The 26,416-nt window shown below is 37.9% G+C and overlaps 1 protein-coding gene across 13 annotated transcripts in view; it reads left to right on the forward strand.

The window, feature by feature from the left end:
• Positions 1-26,416, forward strand: part of VPS13B (vacuolar protein sorting 13 homolog B) — a 733,580-nt gene that overhangs the window by 587,563 nt on the left and 119,601 nt on the right. For 12 of the 13 annotated variants that reach the window (XM_049093088.1, XM_049093083.1, XM_049093086.1 and 9 more), the window contains 3 exons: positions 6,270-6,472; positions 9,286-9,493; positions 9,781-9,965. In XM_049093088.1, coding sequence (XP_048949045.1) covers positions 6,270-6,472; positions 9,286-9,493; positions 9,781-9,965 — 596 coding nt within the window. Of the gene's footprint in view, positions 1-6,269; positions 6,473-9,285; positions 9,494-9,780; positions 9,966-26,416 lie in introns of those variants that run through there. The other variant, XM_049093092.1, reaches the window with a different exon arrangement.

Raw genomic sequence — 26,416 nt, forward strand, 5'->3', positions numbered from 1 at the left:
AAAAAAGAACAAACAAAAAAAAAAGGGGGATGATGTCCTCATAGGCTGGCTTCTCACAGAGTGAAAGAAAGGGAAAAAGAAAATTAATAGCCCTGTCATGAGTCCCAGGGATTATTTTCATATTTTGTGGTAAAAGTGTGAAGTTTGGTTTACCATTTCTAAATGACGCTTTGTGAAATTCATCACCACTCTTTATTATTAAGCAATCATCATAATCCCTTATTACTGGTTATTTATACCCACCAAGATTAAAACCACTTAAACTAACATGTTTTTCTATTATTGTGTTGTAGTTTTTTAAAAATGTAGCAGGAAATGTCCAAAAGGAAACAGACTCTATTTTAAACTTAAAGCTGGTATTTGTGGGTGAACCTGGTGGCACAGACGACCTGAACCTCTTATCTAGGAGCAAAGCCACCGTCAACTGGTGTATGTAGTCAGAGTAGTGCAGCAAATGGGCATGTGGGGATGAGTTAAATCAGTTGCATAAGCCTTAAAAGTGAACCACACCTCACTTCCTTGTAAGTGTATGGCACAAAAGAACAGAGAAGGGGACAGAAGGGACCAAACAGGGCACATTTATGTCTACAGGTGTTTTTTTTTCTTTTTCATTTATTTATTCATTCATTCATTCATTCATGAGAGACACAGAGAGGCAGAGACGTAGGCAGAGGGAGAAGCAGACTCCCTGCGGGGAGCTCGATTCAGGACTCGATCCCAGGACTCTGGGATCACAACCTGAGCCAAAGGCAGTTGCTCAACCACTGAGCTACCCAGGCATCCCAGTCATGTGTTTTCTTAATGCTTTTAGACAGTGCCTGTTCTGTGTCCTTACTGCCAACATGAGCATCTTAAATTCTCTATGTGTTTAAACAAGTCCATGATCAGTGCTGGTCGACCTGAAATAGAAGCAAGTCCAAACTGTAAAAGGATTACAAAGGTTTAAGAAGAGAGTGAGGAGTAGACTGTTAGGGAAAAAAGAAAAAAAATGAAGACAATGTACATATACGTACACAAATACTTATTAGAAAAAATTAACAGCACAAAAGAGAATACAAAGCAAAAAAAAAAACAGATTTGTTTGATATTAGGGAAGTGTCTATGTTTTTTAAGAGTTCACTTGTTTAACAGATTCCATATTACACACGTTGGTTGTTTTTTCCCCTCTAGTACTTCATGAGATCTCGGAACATGAGGCTGATAAACTGCCAAGGAAAAATCTGACATGAGAGAAACTTGTAAATTACTTATTTTACCTTTGTAACCCAGTGTATATATATATATAGCTGATGACCAATAAACATTGGTTGAATAATAAATGCATTCACGTGTAAATATCAAGGTAGAGGTGATCCCAGATATCCAGAAGCCTCTCAGATAGAAACATGGGAGTAGCACTTAGCATGTTAAGAAATGAAGCATGATTATGAATACTGTTATAATAAATTGTCCTTAAAGCCATGAGGTAGAGAAATTCACTGGAATAAGAGATTGGACATGAGGGAAAAGAATAGAAACTGTGGGTTACCCTTGGCAATCCCTTTACTTGGAGACTGTATATCGGTTGGGATGCTTTAGCTTATACATGACAGAAAATCGGACCTAAGCTGATTTAAGCAGTCTCATGTAGGTGAAAAGCTTGGAACCAGTGGTGTCCTTGGACATGGTGGAATCCATTACATCTCCCTTCTGTGTTACACAGCTTCAGCCTCACACCCCACATGGTGGCTGCCAGCAACTGCAGCGCCTTCATTTTCTTAACTTCAAAGCAGAGAGCAAGAAAGGTCACTTGCCCAAAAGTATTACTGCACTTGATTGGTTTTCATTGACTCTCATGCTCATCCCTAAGCCAAATCAAACTCCGGAGAGTATCAAACATGAAAATCAAAAAGTCTGGCAAGTTTCCAGCCCTGCTAGCCTACTTTCTGGCAAAGCAGTCCTTAGATTCACTTAGTGTTGAAATAAAGCTATGGCTGTAACAGTGCCTGCTTCAGGTGTAAGATCTCTGTATCTCAGGTAGAGTGTGCCTTCTCCCGTCCTCCTCACAGTTTACCTGAGTCTGGCTGGCTTTCTGATTCTTGTTGCCGGCTCCCAAGTGTTGACCTGATCATTGGCTTCCTGCTTATGGGCCATTTTCCTGAGGTTACAGTCCCTACCTTTATCTTTATTCTCCTAAGAATTCTAGGTATCTCATTCTCTCTACCCAAGCAAAAAAATAGGATTTGTATGATAACAGTGAAGTGGTTCATGTGTTTACAGATGTATGTAGTAACACAAAAGCCATCAATATTCCTATATTTGTTTGTAATGATTCAAGTTTAGATTTTTTTCATATCTTTCCTTACCCCAGACAGTAAATACTAATTGTATAACTTTGGAGAATTAAGAAAAGCTTTCCATCAACCCTACTTAAGTTCTACTTTGTGAAAAGAGAAGCACTTTCTGAGGAATATACGTAAGATATAAGTATGTAAATTTTGTCATTCTAGTACTAATTTTTAAGTAAAACCTCAGAAACTAACTTAGTACAGTATCAGTATTATGAGTAGCTCCCACATAGTAGAAATATCTAGTAAGATCCAAGTTCTGTATGTATTAGGCTACTACTATAAAGATGTTATCATATGCTTACAAACATCTTTGTATAAATGAAAGCTGTTATAGAGTAAGAAAGGTAATCGCCTTCATCTGTATGTTCCAGACAAAATGTTGTCAAGCCCATTCTTAACAAGACTTCTGCAGATAAATATAAGCCCTTTCTTTTCTTTTCTTTGATAATTACCTTTGCTCCCATGAAGTTGTCCTTTATGTCTGTCTTCGTTCTTCTGCTTTAATTTTCACCACTTCAAAGTGATATTTTAGGGATGATTAGAAATCAGCACATTAGAGGGAGCATTCGGCAGGTTTCTCACTGTCATAGGGAGAGGTATAAATAAAGAAAAGCAGAAGGCTAGAAACCACTCTGTGGTACTGTATAGAACCAGAAGTATCAGTGTGAATTCATGATTTTTAATATATGGTCTGATCGATAGGTACAGAAATACAAATGTGTGTGTATAAACATGGGTAGTATATATACATAGACTTCTTTCTTAGCCCTCTCTGCTGAGACAGCCTAGAAGCAGTGACACCCTAGTAGCAATGAGCATACCCACTGCCCAGATTTTGTTTTCGAGGTACCATTCTTTAGCAAAAGAAACCCAGGCTCTTTGGACAAATGGCTGATGCCATAGATGAGATGGGAAGAATACAAGATAAGCCTAAAACATCTTTGATGGCCAGAAAGTAAAGAAGTTCTCCAAAAATGATGGTGGTATATCAAAAGGACACAGGACCCAACTTGAAGGGATTCTCAGTTCCCAGAGTTGGTTCAATTGAAGCAACAAAGTAAATGATAGATTATAACCCATAAAATAAAATAAGTACCTGTGAGTCCATAGTAATACAAATACATAATTGAACTAATAGATGGGGTAGAAAGGACAGTCCATTTTACCACAGAATGCTAGTTAAGTGTAGGAGAGTAAGAACACTGGGAAAAAACATTGTCACATACCACAGTAATAATTGCAGGCAAGAACCATAGATGGATGCAGAAACATTTGTGGGTAAAAGTTTAGTATAAAAAAGGATAGATACTTGCATGATTTTCATATATCTCCCCCCACAAGATATTTTTATTTTCATATGAAAAAATAGCAATTTTACAGTGGCAAAACCTGGCAGACACCATTTTAGCCATGTGATCAGAGTTAATATTGCCAGTTGTAAAACATCAATATCACAGACCCTAATATTGATACACTGAGAAGGGCATCAATTTTCTGGGATTCTTGCCAAAAATGTATAACTTCATTCTAATGAGAAAACATCAGATAAACTCAAATGGAGAGACATCCTGCAAAATAATTGGCCTGGACTGTTCAAGAGCATCAAAGTCACTAAACACAAAGCTAGAGGATCTGTCACAGATTAAAGGAGACTAAGGAGACCTGACAGCTAAGTTCAGTAGGGATCCTAGTTTGGATCCTGGACCATAAAAAGGACATTAGTGGGGGGGGGGGGGGGGGGAGGCAAAATTTACATAAGATCTGTAGATCACTTAATAGCAGGATATCAATGTTGATTTCAGTGTTTCTGGTAGAGAGGTATATGGGAACTCTGTATATTTTTGCAACTTTTAGGTGATTCTAGCATCATTTCAAAATAGAAAGGATTTTGTGTGATTTCTTTTAGAGGAGGGGGACTTGGAATGGATGGTTTCTAAGGTCTGTTCCATCCAACCTTATTATTCTATGACAGAGTGATGCAAAATGAAGAATGGCAAAGATTTAAGCACTTTTATCTTTTGTTTGTCAGTTAAGAAATATGTTGACACAGATGAAAGTAGGGTCAGATTTTACACTGGCAATTCAGTTTGGTGGGATATATCCTGAAGAGCTACTGTTGTGCTCAGTACTATACTGAGTAAGATGGTCAGTCTACTAAAGCTTGAAAATTATGTGTTCTACCCTTTCAGTCATTTAGCTTACCAAAGTCTCCCATGATTGTTTTATAATAATGGAGATGGATAGAATGATCTGGAAATTAAGTCTTGGACTAAGAGAACAAGAGCCCCCAAAGTGGGCCCCCGAGATTTTTTAAATCTGAGTGTCTGGTGAGGTAGTGATAAACATCAAATAAGCAACCTAGAAGGCTTTTGCTATAAAATATTTTGTGTACAAGGAGCCAAAAGAATATTCACTTTAAGATTACTATCAGGTAATTGGGTAGTAGGGCAGAGTGAAAATGCATGTATTGGGAAATGTAATTCTAACATTCCCTTAATACTCATTTGCTGGATAGCTGTACTGAATCAAGCCTGTACTTTCATATAATCCCATTATAAGAAATTTCTGAATGCTAAATTGGTATGTTTCATTTAGCTGATATTTACTGTTAAAAAGTAAATATTTCAGGCAATGTAATGCAGTTAAGTCAGGAAGTTATGACTTGAGTTCTAAACTACATTAATGAAGATGATTTCTGATTCTTGGGTATTTGGGAGCCTGGTTCTTTTTTTTTTTTTTTTTTAACTTTCTGTGGTATTATTTTTTTCTTTAAGTGAGAAAGTTGTGAATAAAGAAAGTTGTGTAAATGAAATGGAAATCTTAGTGCCATAATATGGTTGAAAGAATTTATGAAACTGGTTCCTACTGTCCTAATTATTAACAAAAGTCTTAGCCCCAACTTACATGAGTGCAGTGTCTTCCATGGAAGATTAGAAGTTATGTATCTTATTTCTGCAGTAGGAGCATACAACCTGTATGAAGTTTTTAAGTCTCCACAGAATTGAAAAGTCAGTGTGGGTACTATACTTTGAAACGTGTATACTATGGGCCTAAGGTGTTTTTTAATCTTTCATCTCTTTTAAAGATCAAATATCATTAGAAAAATAAGCCATGGGCATTACAAACGTGGTCTAGTGAAATTCAATATTCACAATGACAATTCAGAATATGAGCTCCTTGGGGGAAAGTTAACCCACCACTCTTAACTTTGCATCCAAATATCTTCAAGTGTGCTGTTAGTTTTATGAAGAGGTTTTGATCTACACTTCTAGTTTAAGTTCAAAAGAAAACCTACATTTTAAAGTGTATTCCTTTTCTGGGTATATTTACTTTGAACTATAGCATATAGTTTTTCTCGTAAATCTAACCTGCCACTATCTGTTTTTAAGGCTTTGTAAACTTCAAGTGGTTATGATGTGTGAAGTTTGGATTAAACTACAATTTTTAGAAAACACATGTTATATATTTTGATTGTTTTGAATTTTAGCATGGGCCGGTCAAAAACTTGAGTGTCTAGCAGAGTAATACACTATACTCTGTTACTATAAGAAATCACAGAAAATTACCCTTTCCCATCATGTGACAATAGATAAATGAAGCAGCTGTTCCTACTCTTAATGTAGTTGTTTGAAAAACTTGCACAATTTAATGAAAATGCCTCTACTCATAAAACTTAAAATGCTCACACATGGAAAAAGTCATAATGTTTTGGCAAATATTTCTTTGTTAGAAATGTGAATGAAGCCTACCTGCTTTATAACTAGAATTCTCTGTAAGTGGCATACAACTGTGGGAGAAAGCCAACTGAAAAAGACTCTGACAAAGGATGAATTAATGCTCTTAAGAAATACAGATAATTCTTGCTCAAACATACTTTTTTGATAAGGAATAATTATAATATATATGCCCTCTCCTTGTTTTTTTTTTTTTTTTTTTCAGGTGTAATTCTTGGGTCATCATTTCTACTTAACATTAATGATTTTCTACTTAAAACAAGTCTCAAAGAAAGAAATCGGATTCTGATAGGACCGTGCTGTGCTAATGCCAATCTGGAAGCTAAATGGTGTAAACACAGTGGCAATCCAGGCCCAGAACAATCCATACCAAAAATATCCATTGATTTACAAGGAGGTCTGCTACAGGTCTGTGGGGATTGGCCACATTTTTACCATAAGTCTTCAACTAGCCTTTGTTCTTTTTTTGAACTGTTTCACTAAATCTTGATATGGTGAGAAAGAGTATTATCAGATTGATCTTTTATTAAGCCTTTTTTTTTTAAGATTTTATTTATTTATTCATGAGAGACACACAGAGAGAGAGAGACAGAGACAGAGACCCAGACAGAGGGAGAAGCAGGCTCCCAATAGGGAGCCCAATGTGGGACTCGATCCAGGGACTCCAGGATCACGCCCTGAGCCAAAGGCAAATGCTTAACCACTGAGCCACCCAGGTGTCCCTTCTTAAGCTTTTTCTTAACAGTTTTATTGAGATATGGCCACCTATCATATAATTCACCTAAATAAAGTGTACAATTCAGTGGGTTTTTTAGTATATTCATAAAGTGTCCTCATTACTACAATCCATTTTAGAACATTTTCACATACACACACACCCCTCAAAACCCTGTACCCATTAGCATTCATTCCCCATTATACTCTAATCCTCTCTCTAGGGCTGGGCAACTACTAATCCATTTTCTCACTCTACATATTTGTTCTAGACATTTCATGTAAATGGAATCATATAATCAGTGGTCTTTTGTGACTGGCTTCTTTCACCTAGCATAGTTTTTTCAAGATTCATCCATGTTGTACCAGGTGCCAAAACTTTGTTCCTTTTTATGGGCCAAATAATATTCCAATGTATGGCCATACCAAATTTATCCTTTTATCAATATTTAGACATTTAGGTTCTTTCCACTTTGGTCTATTATGATTGGAGCTGCTAGGAACATTTGTATACAAGCTTTTGTGCAGACATGTCTTCATTTCTCTTGGATATGTGACTAGGAGTAGAATTGCTGGGTCATTAAGCTTTTTTCTAATTATGGACTTCTCTAATTACAAAGTAGTCAACTTGTCTCAAGCACAGTGTCATCAGCAATATATAAAAACCATTTGCCAATGGCAGGTTCCTTGGCACCTGCCATTGATGATTAACGCTTGACATATAATCAGTTGTAGCCTTTTAATGCATTTGATTTATAGCCATATATGGACTATGTGAGGATATGCAACTTATTTCTTTACTGAGTTATCAAGAAATAAGGTAACTTCCTATTTGGATGGACTTGAATATATTCTTTATGTGATTTGATGTCCTCCAAGTTTGACATAAATCCAAAAATCTTGAGAAATTCACAATTACAGAATATGGAAATGGCTAATTTGTTAATAATGGAGGTATATATGAAATTCTTGTTTTTATCTAAAAATTGTTTTGTCTTGACTTTTCACCAGTTTTCTTACTGACATGGAGCTAGATGTGGAAGGATTCATAACTGCTTTGTATTGCTTAGGAGATGTTCACCATCTATCAGAAACCTTCATGTGATTTCATGTTATTTTATCAACAATATTAACTGTATTACCATTTTCCCAAGACAGCAAAGCAACTCCTCATTAAAATCAATATTAAGACAAAAACATAGTATGTCATCTCTATGTTATAAAGTTGCTGTCTCTTGACAATTTAAAGCCTAGAGTAGGGATCCCTGGGTGGCGCAGCGGTTTGGCGCCTGCCTTTGGCCCAGGGCACGATCCTGGAGACCCTGGATTGAATCCCATGTCGGGCTCCCAGTGCATGGAGCCTGCTTCTCCCTCTGCCTATGTCTCTGCCTCTCTCTCTCTCTCTCTCTCTCTCTGTGACTATCATAAATTTAAAAAATAATAATAAAACAAAATAAAAAATAAAAAATAAAGCCTAGAGTATAGCATTCAACTCCCTAGCTTGACTTTTCACCTATCTCTATTTTTCAGGATCCAATAAAAATAAGACTGATGAGAACAGTAGACTTAGTATCATATTTCTTATCTTTATTTCTGTTGCCTTAATTCCAGAGAACGGGACCCAAACTTAGGTTTAAAATTTAACCACAGGTATAGGATTATTTTTTTTCACTTCTTTATATTTTTTCTCTCTTCTGTGTTAATCTGGTTCTCTTAGAAATAATGTTTGTATTGCCTTTATCCAATATATTCAAGAAAATGTAAATTATTGACATTTTGAATCCTCTGACATTAATCATTATTGCCCACTGGTCATACTTTTGTTCTGGACTAATACATTTCACATGTAGAGAAAGAGAATCTAATCCTCTTTATCAGAGAAAATACCAAGGCCTTTGTTCTGAAACTCTGCTGAATCCCCTGTATGATTGATTCTCAGGGGCTGTGGAATACTGGATGTTGGCACATTCTCACTGAACATGGAAGTTGGGAGCCATCTGAGTTCAAGTTCATTAAGCATCTTCCCTCTCTTCTTTTCTAAAAAATATAAGTGCAAAGAAAGGAACCTTATAATTAAGATGTATTTAATCTCATGACAAAAAGTAGAAAGCTATTCCACAAAGTTATTATTATTCTTTTGTTAACATTTTGACCTAGAGGATCTTCATTGCCTTCTCTCAGACTGTAATAGGTGTTGTTTTCTCACTTAGCTAAGTTAACTCATAAACATAACCTCACATTCACATAATTTCATTGTCAATTCAGCATTGAAAACTCATGGTTATTCACACAATATATAATGTAATTGATTTTCTTGTTTTTATGTGTTTATTTAAGTAATAGAATTTCATCCCATAGGTCAATTACTTAGAAATTATAGTTGTCAATAATTAAATTGAACATAATTATGGTCTTGCATTAATTCTAGTGTGATTGTGGCTAATTATCCTTATGAAGTATTCATTTGTATTTAAAAGACACTAAAATTTTTCATATGATTCTTAAAGGTTTTCTGGGGTCAAGAGCATTTGAATTGTTTAGTTCTTCTACATGAATTACTCAGTGGATACCTTAACGAGAAGGGAAATTTTGAAGTGCAAGTTCCTGAAGCAGTGCCACAAATGCCATCTCCTATAGAAATGAACCAGATTTTTAAAAGCGAACAAAGTTCAGATGACCTACGGACAGGCCTATTCCAGTATATAAGAGATGCTGGTAAGTAACAACAGCTTCAGTATGAGAGAGAATTTTGACCGTACATTCACAAAATAACACATCAAAATCACTTAAACTACATTAATACCTGCAGTACAAAAATAGGACATTACCCTTCAGTCTCTCTTAAGGGGAAATTCTTAATATATTCCTGTCTCAAATTATATAAAAGTGACCAGCCAGCTTCTTTATATTCTTATCCTTCATGCTTATAATGTTCTTTTTCTGTAATAAATCAACATGCTCCCGTTCAAAAGCATACAATTAATTATTTTTTCATTTAACAGAACCTTTGAAAATGCCTGGTGTCTATGAAGTCGTGTTTTACAATGAAACTGAAGACAGCTCAGGGATGATGTTATGGAGATATCCAGAACCTAGAGTGCTCACCCTTGTACGGATAACCCCTGTGCCCTTCAACACCACAGAGGATCCAGATATTAGCACAGCAGACCTTGGTGATATGCTACAGGTAGGTAATGACTATTCGTTTTTAAATAAAAGCTTTGTGGAAAAGTGCTGATTATATACTAGGAAAAAAGATTAGATCATACCCATTTTTCCCATAAATAGTATGAGAGAAATACACACAAGTATACATATGTATGTATACATAAGTTTACATACCCACAAAACAAATTTTAAAATAGGGAGTAGTGTAATTCAGATTCCTGATACATGACGATTTTGAGAGTTCTCAATTCTACTCTTAGCCCTTTTGTAGGTAGGTTATGTTACATATTCTCTAATTGTAATTGTTATTCAGTTCACTGCACATTTTTCGAGTACCCACCATGTGCTGACACTCTTCAGCATTTCTAGAACTGTTCTATGAAATAAAATATGTCCACATAAGGCCAGAATGGAGGACTCAGTTTTCATGTTCATTTCCAGCACTGAGAATGGTCTTAGGCTTAAGATAGCTAATAGGAAAACTAGCTAACCAGTGATCATATTCTGTATGATTTTATTAAAGTTTATTGCTTGTCATTTCCCTGACTTTATGTAAATGTATTACTGATATCACCACATTATCATTCTACTTATCTACTTATTCTGTAGACCTAAATTTCTACAAAATTTTTCCTCTAGTTTGCCACCTATCACTAGATCACACAACCATCTACTCAGAACAGTGAGATTGCTGTCTTTCCCTGACCCCTCACATCCAATTCATCAACAAGTCCTATCATTTCTGCCTCTAAAATATGTCCCTATTCCATCTACTTCTCTCTTTTTATTGGTACAACTGGAGTCCAGGCTGCCACTTCCTATTCCCTGCTTCCTAATTGGTCTAAATGATTCCATCCTTGACTCCTTGTAACGCATGTTCCAAACAGCAGCTAATGTGATCTTTTAAAAATGTAGATCAAGTCACATCACTCCTCTTAGAATCTGATGGTGCCTTCTACTACTTCTTGGAACAAAAAACAACCATCTTGCTATTGCCTATAAGGACCTATGAGGTTTGCCCTGCCTATCTCACTGACTTAGTCTCATGCCTCTTTCCATTCCTTACTATGCTCCAAATGTACTGGCCTTTTTTCCCTTTGAACATACTACTTGAGAGTCATTTCCCTTGCTCTGTTCCCCCCCCCCAACTTTGTCAGTTTGGTACCAGCTCAAATGTCTTGTCACAGCTGGTTCACTACCACTTCTTTTTTTTTTCCTACTTCTTTATTCTAAACCAAATTACCTTGTTTTACTTTCTTTATAGGTGTTAATTGCCTTTTAGAATTATTATATGCATTTATTTATTTAACTGCTCATGGTCTTTTTCTATGATTAGAAAATAAGTTCCTTAAGGGCACCTGGGTGGCTCAGTCACTTAAGTATCCAACTCTTAATTCCAGCTCAGGTCATGATCTCAGGGTCCAGGGATCAAGCCCCTCATTAGGCTCCATGCTCAGTGGGAAGTCTGCTTGGATTCTCTCTCTCTCTCCCCCTCTGTCCCTCCCCCAACACATGCCCTCTCTCTTTAAGCAGATTCCATGCCCAGCGGGGAGCCTGATATGGGGCTTCATCTCACAACTCTGAGATCATGACCTGAACAAAATCAAGAGTCAGTTGCTTAACCGACTGAGCCACCCAGATGCCCCCAAACTTTTTTTAATGAGTGCTCTGTACTTACTTTTTAAAGACTTTCTTATTTTAGAGAGAGAAAGAGAAAGCATGAGGGAGAGGGGCAGAGGGAAAGAGAGTCTTAAGCAAACTCTACACTGAGTGTGGAGCCAGATGCAAGGCCCAATCCCATGACCCAAGATCACAACCCAAACAGAATCCAAGAGTCAGTTTCCCAACCAACTCTACTGCCCAGGGCCCCCATTGAGTGCTCTGTACTTAAATCAGAGGAATCCAAGATTCATAGTAACGTATTAGCATATTAACATTAATATATTCTTATTTTATTCTTGTTTAAGTTTCTGATTATATTTAGTCAGATATTCACCTTCTGAATTGATAGCAATAAAATTTCTCATCATTTTGTCAAGTGAACTTGAATGTGCAGAACTATAATTTGCCAAGATCTCAGTAGTCCTTAATTTAATTTTTTTCTTGTGATGAAAATTTTTAAGATCTACTCTCTTAGCAATTTTACTTTGATTCTTTAAATTTGTTTCTCCTCCTATTAAGATTATATTCATAATTATCTTCTCTACCAGCATTCTTAGATTATTTTTGCTAAGTAAAATAACAATATCTTTGAAGACTGCGGTCTTACTAGACTTGCCCAAATGCAGAACATCTTTAGTATTTTCAGCCAAAATGACAATACTTATATTTCAAATTTTCAGCATCATGTAAGTATAAGGGCTTCTTTCTAACTGCTTTTGTGGGTTCTTATTTATAACTAAATGTTAACACATTTATTAATAGAAGTCTGATAACTATTAGTGGTATTAAATAAGGCATTTGAGATAGTAAGTACATTCACTGTAGACATGTTCTTTATCTTTTCACTGATATTGGAGAGGCAGAAGAACATTCTGGTTAAGAAGATAAACACTAGCCAGAGTGCTAGATGTTACCTTAGACATCTATAAGACATCTATAAGACATCTTATTCTCTCAGTCTCAGGTTTTTGTTTTGCTTTTGTTTTTTATCACTAAAATGAGGCTATTAATAATGTGATGATTATAGGAATTAATGTTTGAAAGACAAATACAAATACAAACAATGCCTGGCACACAGCATGCACTATTTAATATTTAAGTATGAGTACTACTGTGGTGACATGTATTATTTTGTATTTTCAAAAGTCTTTTCATCAAATAGAAGTATAGGCTAGACCAGAGAGAATGGAAGCTGCTGGGCAGCCCGGGTGGCTCAGCGGTTTAGTGCCACCTTCAGCCCAGGGCGTGATCCTGGAGACCTGGGATCGAGTCCCACATCAGGCTCCCTGCATGGAGCCTGCTTCTCCCTCTGCCTGTGTCTCTGCCTCTCTCTCTCTCCTCTCTGTGTTTCTCATGAATAAATAAATAAAATCTTTTAAAAAATGAGAGAGAGAGAGAGAGAGAGAGAGAGAGAGAGAGAATGGAGGCTGCTGATTTCCCAGACCAGCCAGTGTAGCCCATGACATCTGGGACAGTCCCAGGGTCTAGACAGTGGATTTGTCACATATAAGCAAAGCACTGATGAAGGAAGCCTGACAGGTTGCAACAGCAAACAGTTGGTATTAGAAAGGTTTCACATCTTGTTGGAGAGATAGGAACTGAGATGTGGGCAGAGTTCAAGGACAGGGATGCTGGTCTAAGAAGCAAGAGGGAATTAGCCTCCTGTAAGTTGAAAGGGAGAGCTTGATCCCAGCGGTAAGAACACCCAGAATCAACAACTGGAATGGAGAATAAAGCAGGACTGGCAGGAGGTTGCCAGGCTGCTGAGCTCCTGGGCTAATCCTTATGTTCCTCTGACTAAGAGCAGAGTTTGACCCAAGGGTTGGGGTAAGCCTCATTTGCAGAAATAACTCTCTGGGTTGCAATCTTAGAACTATACAAACTATTTTGTTTCCTTGGAGCTTCTGTTGAGAACAGAAAACATGTTGTGTGAATCACAGCTTTGATTCAGTATGACAGCTTTTTCCTTGAGCACTTGCAGCCCCAGATCTTGGGCTTCTGGGGATTCAGCCCCTCAACTGAACACTGGAGTTAATGTTATTTACCTCTCAGAGATGTTACAATAATTGAATGAAACGTTATGGCTAAAACAAATAAATGCCTTACACATAGTGAGCTTTCAATAAATGTTCATTTCTTTCCCTCCACTCCTCCTTAACAAGCAAATGTCTGGACCACTAAAAGAACCGTCTAAGTAAAATTCCAGCCTTCATCTCTCTTCCTTTAAACTATCCTAAGTTCTTAAAGGAACAGTTGGATTGTATCAATTCCTTGAGAAAAGTTTTCAATGATTCTGGCAGACCGGTAGACTGACCTTGAGGGCCTCTCTCAAGGACCTTGACTGACCTCCCCACCCCCTCACCCAGCTTTACTTCTCACTCCATTACAGATGATCTACCTTATAGTCAAACCTGCCTATTCAGCATTTACCAAACCTGCCAATGACAGCCCACTTCCATACTCCCTCTTCATTTGAATCTCTTCTTTCTCTGCTGAAATCCTACCCACAGTTCCAAACAGCCCATATGCCCTCTACTCCATGAAGCCTTACCTGGATGCTATCTCCAAACATAGTACTTCCTTCTTCTGTAGTCCTCCATAGCACCACTTTTATGCTATTTCTTACTCATTCCTCACATTTCAACTGTGTGTGTGTTCATATCTTGTCTCCTAGATTGTAGTTTGGAAGGCAATGATTGTATCAAATCTGTCATTATGGTCCCGTATTACTATTACCACTGCACCGGATATGCTCCATATATCAAATGGATGGATGAATGTATGAATGAATGTCCATGTTTCTATTTTGTATTATTCAAAAGTATTACGCTGTTTGTCATAATTTTATGAGGCTGTTGAATGAGCTTCGGTTTTGCAAACTGAATTATGTCAAGATGCATTGTGTTATGCTTCACTGGTATTATCTACCATAAACACACAGTCTAATGTCATTACATTACATAGACTTTTGGTGAGATCATTGAATGTACTGCCAAGCCCACTGCCCCCTAGACAGAGGCTAGTTCTTAAATACAAAGATAAGTTAATCTCTCTGGTTTTAGTCCTAAAAACAGAATTAAGTTTGGTTCACTTTTTTCTTGAGGACCATTTAGTTCATAAAAAAAAAACAACCTTTTAGAGGTCACTTATGTACAGAACCCTCAGATTTGTCTGTATATATACCTTTCCATGATTGATAATGGCATTTATAAACAGGCTTCCCATATGAGTTTATGGAATTTATTTGACAATTGTAATGAAAGATGTGGAAAACATGTTTAGAATATTAAATTAACCATAGGTTCTGAATAAGGACCCTGAAATTAATATTCACAGAAAGCAAAAGGAGCTTATTTTAGGTCAGTTTATAATTTTATCATGTTAAATTTTAAGTATTAGCAGTATACTTAGGTATCAATAAAATTACTACTTGTAGGGTAGAATAATGTCGTCAACCTAGAAGGAATGTTGTATCATTTTAAATGAATTTACACATTAGAATTACTGGCACTGTGTCTGGCACATTCTGAGTTTTCATTTCCTCATCCTGTTGTGTACGCTGCCTACTCAGGACTCAATTTTAGAAATAGGCATGTACCCAGATTGTGAAATTTTAATCCATTTTTGGGGTAAAGTTAATAATGGATATTTTAATTCTTGCACAGATCTGTCATGTTACTTACTCTGATTCTCTCAATACTGTATTATTCTTGTTTCCTTTTTATTTTCATTTATGTGTTGTACTGAATTTTTAGATATCATTTGGTATATGGGAATAGGCCAAACTAAATATCATTTTTCCTCAAGGATATTAAGAGTATAAAGCTTGAGCATTCAAGACAAACACGAAGGGACTGGAGTCACTGAAGCAATTTAAAAAGATAAGAGGTAAAAGTAAAGAGGTAAATTGGAAGATGAGTTTGGCATTGATAACATGTAATGTGGATTAAGGGGAAAGATGTAAAAGCCAAAGTCAGGAATTCCTCCAAATGTAAGAAACATCTAGGGTGTACATAAAATTCTCAGTGTTAATGTTACAGGAGAAGGAAAGAAAACATTTAAGTAACTTGAGGAAAATTAACACAGGTTCACAAAAGTTTACACCAAAAGAATTAAATAGATACTTAGATTCAGATCTATACCTTCAGAAAATGTGAATATAACTAACAAATGAGATAAAAATCTCTGTCATTTTTATTTCCACTTCATAGCATTTCTCTCTGACAAAGAATTATTTGATATCTTCTCAGTATAGTGTAGGATAGTACAATGTATAGACAGTGAGGATATAAAGAGATTGATCTGTCCCTACTCTTACGAGGTTTATAATTTACTTGAAAATAGAGGGCATAGTTGCATATGCAAACTCATAAGATAGAATAACTAAATATAAAGATAGACCCACACATTTTTACAGAAGAATCATGTAATTGGGAGAATTCTGACATCTGTAAAGTAAATTGAATTGGGAACAGAAAGAATAATTTATTACAGAAGTTGTATGATTTCATGGCCCTTTCTCAGTTAAAAAGGCATTTTCAAGCTTCAGAATTTAGTGCAGAATTCTTACATGAAAAAAACATGACTAGAGTCCATAAACGATATCTTCACAAGGATAACAGGAAGAAAAAAGACAAAAGCAAGCTGTGTCATTTGTTTATTTCTGGTGGAGAAGGAGAACAGTAAGCCAAAAAAATCAGTGCAGTCATGTCCAGTTCGCTTTTGTTTATTCAGTTCAAAAGTTAGGGAAATTAGTTTTTAAAGTAACATCAATATGATTATAAAAATCAAAGTGAAACCACATTGGAAGGATAATGAAGAAAAAATTGCATACTTGGAAACCAAGGAGAATCTAAAAGGTTGAGATCTAGGTTATTTTTGCTCCAATATGTTATGATCATCTCTGTGTTTTATACCCAGAACTGTGCTAGATGCTTTGCATAATAACTTGAGTAAATCTCATTTTATTCTGTGAAGTGCACATTATCTCCACTTTATCAGTGAGGAAACTAAGGCCAAGAGAAATTAAGTCATCTTGAATTATAAAACTTAAAAATGGGAGAGCCAGAATTTTATCCCAGGTCTTTCTGACTCTAAAAACGATGTTTTTTACCCTATTTGTAAAACTTTGGAATAATAATAATCATAATGATACATTTGGGTGATAGAGAGCTACTCTGTTGAGATGTGGAAAGAAGGGAAATAAAATTATTCTTTTACTTCAGACTATTAAAGCATGAAATCATGAATCTGACCCAAAATATGCAAAATAACTTTAAATAAATAAAAGGACTCCCAGACACACAAGATGGATTGGATATTAAGATATCTAAAGAAAGAGGGATCCCTGGGTGGTTCAGCGGTTTAGTGCCGCCTTCAGCCCAGGGCGTGATCCTGGAGACCCGGGATCGAGTCCCACGTTGGGCTCTTGGCATAGAGCCTGCTTCTCCCTCTGCCTACCTCTCTGCCTCTCTCTGTCTCTCATGAATAAATAAATAAATAAAATCTTTAAAAACAAAACAAAACAAAAAGATATCTAAAGAAAGAATATTTCCTTCAGAAGGAAAACTGGTCAGCTCTAGAAGCCTGGGAAGGTCTTGGAAGCATTTGTTGGCAGAAGCTCTCCTGGCAGCATCCAAAGAAATGGTGCCCAAGTGTCTGGTTCACCTGGTAGCTAAATCTCCTTTATGGAGATGAATATAGCAGCTGTCAAATCTCTGTGTCTAACATTCAAATCATCTACCACCCAAACAACTTTCTAAAACTTTGGCCCCCAATACAATCTGTCTACAGAGAGAGTATCATACGTTACTCAGGCCAGCATCAGTATCCAGGCTGCTTGGCAGTTATATATCGCATGGTAAATTAATAACTTGGCATCTGGTTTATGTATCAGTCTCTAGTGAACTTTGTTGCATGACTCAGCATTTGTAAGTCTAGTCAGTGCTAGGACACCATGGAAATTTTCTGAGACTGCAAGCCAATGGCCAGATCTTGAATCATGATAAATCCATCATTGCTAAGTACCCTCTTGTGGCTACCTGCCTTCCTAGCATGCTGGTCCTTCCCAAATGACATCTCTGTTGTGCCTTATGTCACAGACCTTTCCAAACAAAATTCTACTCTCGCTACAATTAAGAGTTGTGAGAAGTAGGTGTGATGTTTGTAAAGCACCTAGCCTTACATAGTTCAGGGCTTAGTAAATCATTACAACACACGGTAAAGGGTAACTGCTACCAGTTTTGTCATTATCATCATCATCATCATTGTATCAATTGATCAAAGAAGCTGGACCCAACTGCATTAGACCAAGAAAGCCCTTTTTCTGAGAAAGACTTTTTTGTATGTATAGCCTGTTAATGTCATAACATTTGTTAGGGATGCTGGCTGTGCCTGTGATTAATAGCACACTTTCACTGGCTAAGACTGGTTGCAATAAGAGGCACTACCTTCCCAAAGCTCCATGATCAGGGCCTCCAAGGAGGTATGTCAGGTACAGTTCTCCAGGCTGCAGGTAGCAGAAATCCCACTGAAGCTGGCTTAAAGAAAAATGGAGGGATCTAGTGTCAAGATACAGTGAGGAGCCCTAGAGGCCAAGGACGACAAGACCAGGAATGGAAGATAGGAACCCAAGGGACTGTTTACACAACATCACTTTTCTTTGTTTCTTTCCCCATGTTTGCTTCATTCTTCCTTTTCAACAAACTAGCTTTTCTCCTGCTTCTCAGGCCACCTGATAGTCTCCCCGCAATTCCCAGAATCACATTTGCAAGTCCAACTTCCAGTTCAGTTCCCCGTTCCTGACCCACCTAATGGCACGTCAAGTGCTCTTACTTCATTCATCCATGGCCATGAGATAGGGTCACATTCACCAACATGGCTATGAATTAGGGGTCATTGTGAGCTTGGCAGATACACACCCCCAAAAGGGACCGTTTCTTGTTGGATCTCTCTTCTGGTTCTCATTTTTCACCAAACTCATGGTCAGTACTGGCCTCACACTGTCAGCTGCTTCTTTCCAGTCTGGCTGACTCTGAAGGTCTACACAGCATTTTCCCTGCTCTTCTAAGAGGGAAACCTTTTATATATGGTCTGTGGTTTTATAGAAGAGTCACTGCTGGCTGAGGGTCTCTAGAAAGACTACCTCGCTAAAAAAAAAAACTTTACTCCTTTTTGCTATGGCTTTTCCAGCTTTTTCCCTTTGCAAATATCTGACAAAACTGTTTCTTTCTGTTCGTCAAAGGCTGTCTGCATCTGGAGAAAAGCCTCACATCACTTCTTAAATCTTCTCATTGTCCTCTCCTAGCTTCCTCCCAAAATATAGATTCGGCAAGCTCCTATGTCTTACTGACACATAGGAGATAGTCTCTTATCCCCTAAATGCTTAAAATCCATACCTTTCTTAGTCCTTCCTTTAAATGCAGTGACTATGTAGCACATTAACAGCTTCACAATTTCTTTTCTGTCCCAATTCTAATGATGTGTGAGAGCTTTACGTATAAAACCAATTTCTATGTTTGAATTTGAGTTTATATTGTGACACTTTATGTCCGTAGCTTAGTGATGATTTAATTGTGTTTAGTTTTCTGATAATATTTTATCTTACATACTTATCCACAGGTGGAACTAAAGTTTCATTAAACCTTATAGTTGTGTGGGTATTATTCTTTTTCATAATTCTATGGAAAATGTTTCAAGTCAGACAGTGATACTCAATATTATCCAATAAATTAAAAACTAGAATTTTGCTGCTTTAAACTTGCTTTTACAAGCTTCCTGTAATTCTAAATTACATATACCTGATAGGCAAAGGTTATGATATTAGCACCTGGTGACACTACATAAAAAGAATCCTTTCGAGAGTTACTTGCAATCTAATATGATGTGCCTTGCCTCTTCCATGCACAGCATAAAAAGAATAAAAGGAAGTACTCTTGGGTGTTTCTTTTCAGCTGTGTTGGGTGGTTCACTTATAACTGAAAATATGTTCCCAGAATCCTGAGCCTTTTTATTTTATAAGCACCTCCTGCCCACTGGCAGCTGTACTAATGTGTCCCAGAAGGCTTTGCTCCTATCCATCATCTTTAGGAGTGGTGCTCAAAGCCCAGATATGAGATTCATTGTTGTTGAAATGCAGAAAGGAAAAAAAAAGTCTTGGGGGCTTTCAGGAAATAAGAGGCAGAGCCAGACTCTTAGGAAATAAAGGAAAAGAAAAAGTCTTGTGTACCCAATGGACACAGTACTAAATGGTTCTGAATGATGGGTCACAGTGCTAAGTGGTTTACATCCAGAAGCGTTGCCTCCTTTTTTAGACAATGAGGGAGGAACCTAAAATAGAGTATTCCCTAAATACACTTTTAATCATTCTGTCTTTGTGGTATTGTAAAAGTACAGGGGGAAAAAGGGATCTAGGAATATATTGTAAAGAGCTCTGCTTGAAAAATTTGAGGTTAACTTAGTAAATACAGATAAAAGGACCTGGCTTAGGGCCATGAGGTACAAAGGTCGACAGGGCTCTAGTTCTGCACCCAAGGCATCTCTAGGCTTTCAGGAAGAGTGATAAGTACACAAAATAAGGCAAAGTAGAACCATGAAGTGCCACAGAGAATGTGCCTTTTTAAACATCAGGAAAAGGCTTCATAAAGGAGATGGCAATTGAAGGACTTCCTGAAGGCTGAGTAGGATATCAACGTAAAATGAAGGGAGAGGGACACCTGGGTGGCTCAGCGGTTTACTGCCTGCCTTTCTTTGGCCCAGGACCTAATCCTGGGGACCCAAGATCGAGACCCATCAGACTCCCTGCATGGAGCCTGCTTCTCCCTCTGCCTGTGTCTCTGCCTCTCTGTGTGTGTGTGTGTGTGTGTGTGTGTGTGTGTCTGTCTGTCTCTCATGAATAAATAAGTAAAATCTATTTTTAAAAAAATGAAGGGAGAGGGGATATGAAGGGGAAAAAAATCAGTCTGAGCACAACTTCAGAATTGAATAAGAGAAGATATAACTTATATCTGGGAGGTGGCAAATAATCTGGTTTGGCCAGCATGGGTTATACAAATAAGGGATTAGTGGAAGGGTGGTGGGCTGCAGACTTAGTTTTTTAGTTCACGTCCTTTCCATTGAGGGAAAGAGGAAGGCAACGAATTTTTTGTGAACCTAGTATGTGCCAGGCACCAAACTTGTCCTTTTATAGGTCCTATCCCTATGACCTACATGATGATGCTGCCTAAGTAGGTACTATTATCTCTACTTTACAGCTAACATGACTCAGGTTCTGAGAAGTCATATAATTTTCCGAAAGCAAGTAAGGAACTAAAACCAGGACTCGAGGCTGGGTTTATATGATTTTTTTTTTTTTCTGTGTTGTGCTACCCTGACTCCTCTTAAATGGAATTGTATTTGATCCCATAGGCATTGGGGAGCCATTGGCAGTGCAGGCCTTTATGTAAATTGATTTAAAAGTCTGGTAAAGAGTAGAATGTAGCATGAAGAGACCAAATGTGAGAAGACCTGTCAGGGGTTTCAGAGAGGAGACAACAGAGGCTATAAGCTGGAACAGGGTTGAGGGGCGGAGGTGTGAGGGAAAAGAAGCAAATGGAGGAGACACTGTAGAGAAAGAATCCGTGCTCTTGACAACTAATAGGGTAGTTTAATGAGAGGGAGTAAGAGAAGTCATAGATGACTGCTAGATTTCAGATCAATAGGCAGTGTGATGTGGGACTACTTAGAAAATTTTAGAAATGAAGACCCTGTTCTCCCCTTATACAGGCAAGAAAGCTGAGAATCTGAAAAATTAAATGAGTTGCCATGGACCTCTTCTCCCTGAAAAGTATGTGAATGAACTAGATTTAACGTAAAATTTTGGGATACTTTATAGATTATAGATTCCCATAGAGTTTTTTGAGTCCTTGAGGAGGAATCCCAACCACACAGGACAAACTGTCAGAGCTACTGAGATCTGCATCAGTTAGGATTAGGTTCAGCTTTGAGAGACAGGAAATACCAAATGACAGTAACTGAAAGAAAACTGATGTTTCTTTTCCTGTCACATGTGAAAACAGTCTGAAGGTAGAAGGACAAGGACTGTCTGAATCTCTACAGTAAAGTCATGAGGATCCAGCCATCTTCTTGCCTCCTGCTGTCCCCATTGTCCCCATATACTTGCTTTTCCTTCATGGTCCAGCATGGCTGCACAAGCTTTAAGCATCTTGTCCCCATTCCAGCCACAAGAAGAGGAAGGGACCAAGAAAGAGCGTGCCTTCTGCCTTTAAGGATATTTTTTGGAACCCACACTCTCCACACTGTACTACCAACATCCCAAAGTCCAGAACTATGTCACCTGGCCACTCCTAGCACCAGAAATTGGGACTCTTTTGCTGAGGAAGAAGGGAAGGAGAGCTAGTGAGACTCACCAAGCAGTCCCTGCTGGCATCACCAGCAGGGTGACTCCTGTGGGTCCCCTCTGCTGTACTGGCTGGCTCTGGGGCCCACTTCTGTTCCTGGCCTGCTGGGGAAAGTCATTGTTCTGTCTATGAGGCAGTGAGAGTTCTAATTCACTAGTGAACTCTTTGCTGAAGCAGAATTTGTAGAGAAAACTGAAAAAGCAAATGAGATTTTGGATGGATGGATGGATGGATGGATGGATGGATGGATAGATGGTTTGAAATGCTAGGATTCCTTGTCCTTCAAAAAATGACAGGGAAGGAATCTGTCAGTGAGACAGGCTTGTAAAATAAATGAAAAACATTTGCAAACTAGAAGAATAGTGAAGCCATTTTTGTCCTATTACTTTATTTGGTAGTAGAAATTTTATTTGTTTCTCTTTTCCCATTAAATACTGCTGCATTAAAAGTGAAGGGAAACATTTCATTCTGACAACAAAAACTTGTGCCTAGCAGTCAACGTGTTTGATGTTTACTGCTCAGCATAAAAAATGTTTGGGATATAAAAAAAAAAAAGAAAGAAAGAAAGAAAGGATAGTAAGTATGAATGGATGGGATGGTCTGTGATCAACTTTTTATGAATTATTCTCCCTCAATAGAAGTATTTTTTGCCCTGTGGAAGTCACGGTAAAACTCATTATTCACAAATGTCAATTATTTCTTGAAAGCTACATTGTTGGAGAGAAACGTGAAACACAGAAGGAGGAAAGTACAGAGAGGTAACATAGCTCATTTGTTAAGAACAAAGATTCTGAAACTAAAGTATCTGGGTCCAGATCCAAATACTTTGGGCAAGATACTTAACTTTCCTGTGCCTCAGCTTCCTTCTGTATAAGTTAGGCATGATAATAGTTCATACTCTTTGAGTTGCTAGGATGAATAAATGTTGCTAGGTGTAAAAAGCACTTAGAACAGTATCTCACACATAGCGCTTTATAAACGTTAGCAGTTATTACTTTCCTCTAAGGACTTACCAACTCCAGGTGCCAATTTGCCTCTTGTTCTGCCCTAGATTTTGAATGTTGGAGAAAAATTGAATTTTTATTACAAACTATAAATTCTTTATCCCTATACCCATCCTTTTCATAAAGGCATTGGCCTGGAAAACTCATTTTTTGTCATACATTTTCAACCATGCATGCCTTCCATTTTTTTACTCAATTCCCAGTTAGGAAAAAAGGAATTAAACTTGAGAACCTTACATGTTTTATAGTAATGTCTTTAAATACCACATCAAAATTAAGAATCTTGGTTCTCTTATGCTGTGAGCACTTTTTCTTAGCAGCTTTACTAAGATACAATTCACATACCAGACAGATCATCCACTTACAAGGTATCATTCACTGGGTCTTAGTCTCTTCACAGACTTGTGTAATCATCATCATAATCAATTTCAAAACATTTTCACCATCTCAAAAAGAAACCTAATGCCCTTTAGCTATCACCCTCCAGTGACCCAATGTCCAGCCCTAAACAACCACTAATTTACTTTCTGTATCTACATATTTATCTATTCGGGACATTTCATATGAATGGAATCATATAATTTGTGGTCTTTTGTAATTGGGGTCTGTCATTTAGCATAATGTTTTTGCAGCTCACCCATGTTGCATCATGATCAGTATTGCATTCATTTTTGATGTCAAATAATATTCCATTGTATGGATATACCACATCTTACTATGCTTCAGTTGAGGACATTTGAATGTTAACATTTTGTGAATCCCTATCTGTTTTATCTAGCCTCTGTTTTGTCCTACAAACTTGGACCAAAGGTGATGATGATGACTAATAATATTTACAAGGTGTTCTTAGAAGCATTCTTTCAAAGAGCTTACAGTCCAAAATTAATGAAACAAATACATCAGCAGCTATCACTGAGCATTGTATAGTAAGTGTTAATGAAAGTGCAGAGAAAGAGGTTAACATAGTTGATGAGCTTGAAAAGTAGGCTTCAAGCCAGAGAGTGGAGCATTTTAAGTGCTATGCTGAGACATTTGGGCTTTATTCCATAAGCCATTTATTCTGTGAGAGTAATCATTAAGGGTATGGAGCTGAGTGACAACCATGGCTGATTATGGCAGGAAAGATGAATTAGAGATTAGAGGTCGGGCTGCCTAGAGGCCTATTCAGAGTATAATCACTCAGCAATAATGAAATGATGGTTGGAATGGGAAAGAGGAAATGCATGTAAGAGAGAGACATCTGGAGGTAGAATAAATAGATTTCAATGTCTCTTTGCAACAATTATAGGAGGGGAAAATTAAATGACTCTAGTCTGAGTGACTGGGTATATGGAATACTATTAGTTGGGACTGCAAATGTCAGAGAAGAAATGAGCTAGTCTAAGATTGTGGAAGAGATCCTAAGCTCTATATTCAACACTTAAAATGTGTTTATAAATTAAGGTTTTAGAGGACTAATTAGGTATGTAATGCTTACCACAAGTTTGGGAGTGTAGGAAGCCAATTCAGGAACGGGTTGGGTTATTTAAGAAATGAGTTGTCAAGTCATCTCCATAAAAGTAAAAATTGAAGCCATGAAAGTGAAATAGGGAAAAGTCACACTGAGACTCTGGGTGAAGAGCTTACAGATAAGAGAACTGAAAATAGAACCATGAGAAAGCTCACTGTGTCCAGTAAATAAATAGTAGGTTAGGAATTGTGGTGGCTTGAATAGTGTTTCCCTCCCACCCCCATTTCTACCGAGAACTTCAGAATGTGACTTTATTTGGAAATAGGGTTTTTGCAACTGTAATTAAGTTACAGCAAGTCATACTAGATTAGGGTGGGCCATAATCCAGTGATTGGTATCCTTATAAGTAGAGGGAAGTTTGGAAAGAGACAAATACAGGGGGAAAGGCCATGTGAAGACACAGGCAGAGGTTGAGGTGATATAACCACATGCCAATGAATACCAAGGATTTACAGGGGCCACCAGAAACTGAGAAAAGGCATAAAGGGTTCTTCCCTAGAGCCTTCAGTGGACCAGGGCCCTGCTGACACCTTGATTTTGGACTTCTAGCCTCTAGAACTGTGAGAATAAATTCCAGTTTGCTTGTTTGTTTAAAGTTTATTTTTGTTTTAGAGAAAGCACACAAACAAGGGGAGGGGCAGAGGGAGAGAAGCATGTGGAGATACAACATCACCACCACCACCCACCCAACATGACCTGAGCCAAACTCAGGAGTTGGTAGCTTAATGGACTGAACCACCCAGATGCCCCAAATCTCTGTTGTTTTAGACCAGAAAGTTTGTGGTAATTTGATGTGGAAGCTTTAGGAAACTCATACAGGAATCAACAAAGAAGTGGTCAGAGAGAAAGGCCTTGGAAACTGTTAGGTTTTTCCCAAATGAACGGCAGAGAAATTAAAAAGCCAGGCAGTAAATTCAAGCATGTTTAATGGGAAGCGCTCCGGGGCGGGGTTCCGTGACTCGGAGGGAGGGAAGTAGCCCCCAGGGCAAACCGGAGCAGGAGTGGTCTATAAAGAGTTTTCAGGGCGGCCCCGGTGGCGCAGCAGTTTAGGGCCGCCTGCAGCCTGGGGTGTGATCCTGCGACCCGGGATCGAGTCCCACGTCGGGCTCCCGGCATGGAGCCTGCTTCTCCCTCTGCCTATGTCTCTGCCTCTCTCTCTCTATCTCTCTCTCTCTCTCTCTCTGAATAAATAAAATCTTTTTAAAAAAGTTTTCAGCGGGAAGGTGGGGGCGGGGCGGCATTCCGACTAGGGCAAGGATTACAGGTCTTTGTAAACTAAGTTAGGGTAGGGCGGCAAGGCGGCCTTATTGGGAGGTTGCTGGCCTGGGGCCGGCCGTTTTGAGGTCCCCAGTCTCGCCAGCCCAACAGAAACAACACAATGTCAGCAAATCTAGGCATAGTGTAAAGTTTAAGAAGCCTGGGAGACTCAGCAGTACCATGAGTACCAACGGAGCACATGGTAGACTGGGAAAAAAGCTGTGAATTTCACAGCTTGAGGTCACTGTTGACTTAGAAGTTTTAGTCAAGGCTCCGTGGCAGAGCCATTTCCCTACAATAGCCCATTTCCTTGGGTTCTTTGCTGGAGTCACATTGGGTTTAACTATTTGACACTCTGACTACACAGTAAGCTCCCTGAGAACAGGGCCCTATTCCTCATTCATCATTGTTTCCCAGTCACCTAGAGAATGGGCGGTAGTAGATGCTCAGTATTTGTGGAGAAGGAATTGAAGGATAGAGAGAAGGAATTAGAAAAGAAGTTATTAATTTAGTTTATGCCTGAGTCTATGGAGGAAGTTTTTGGTAGATCTTCTAATTAGAGAGTTGAGTGATAAGATTCATTCTTTAGAGAATAGAAGATATTAGAGACAAGAGGTCAATTCTTTAAGAAAGGTCATGA

This window comes from Canis lupus, chromosome 13, assembly GCF_003254725.2.
Source record: "Canis lupus dingo isolate Sandy chromosome 13, ASM325472v2, whole genome shotgun sequence".
Taxonomy (NCBI): Eukaryota; Metazoa; Chordata; class Mammalia; order Carnivora; family Canidae; genus Canis; species Canis lupus.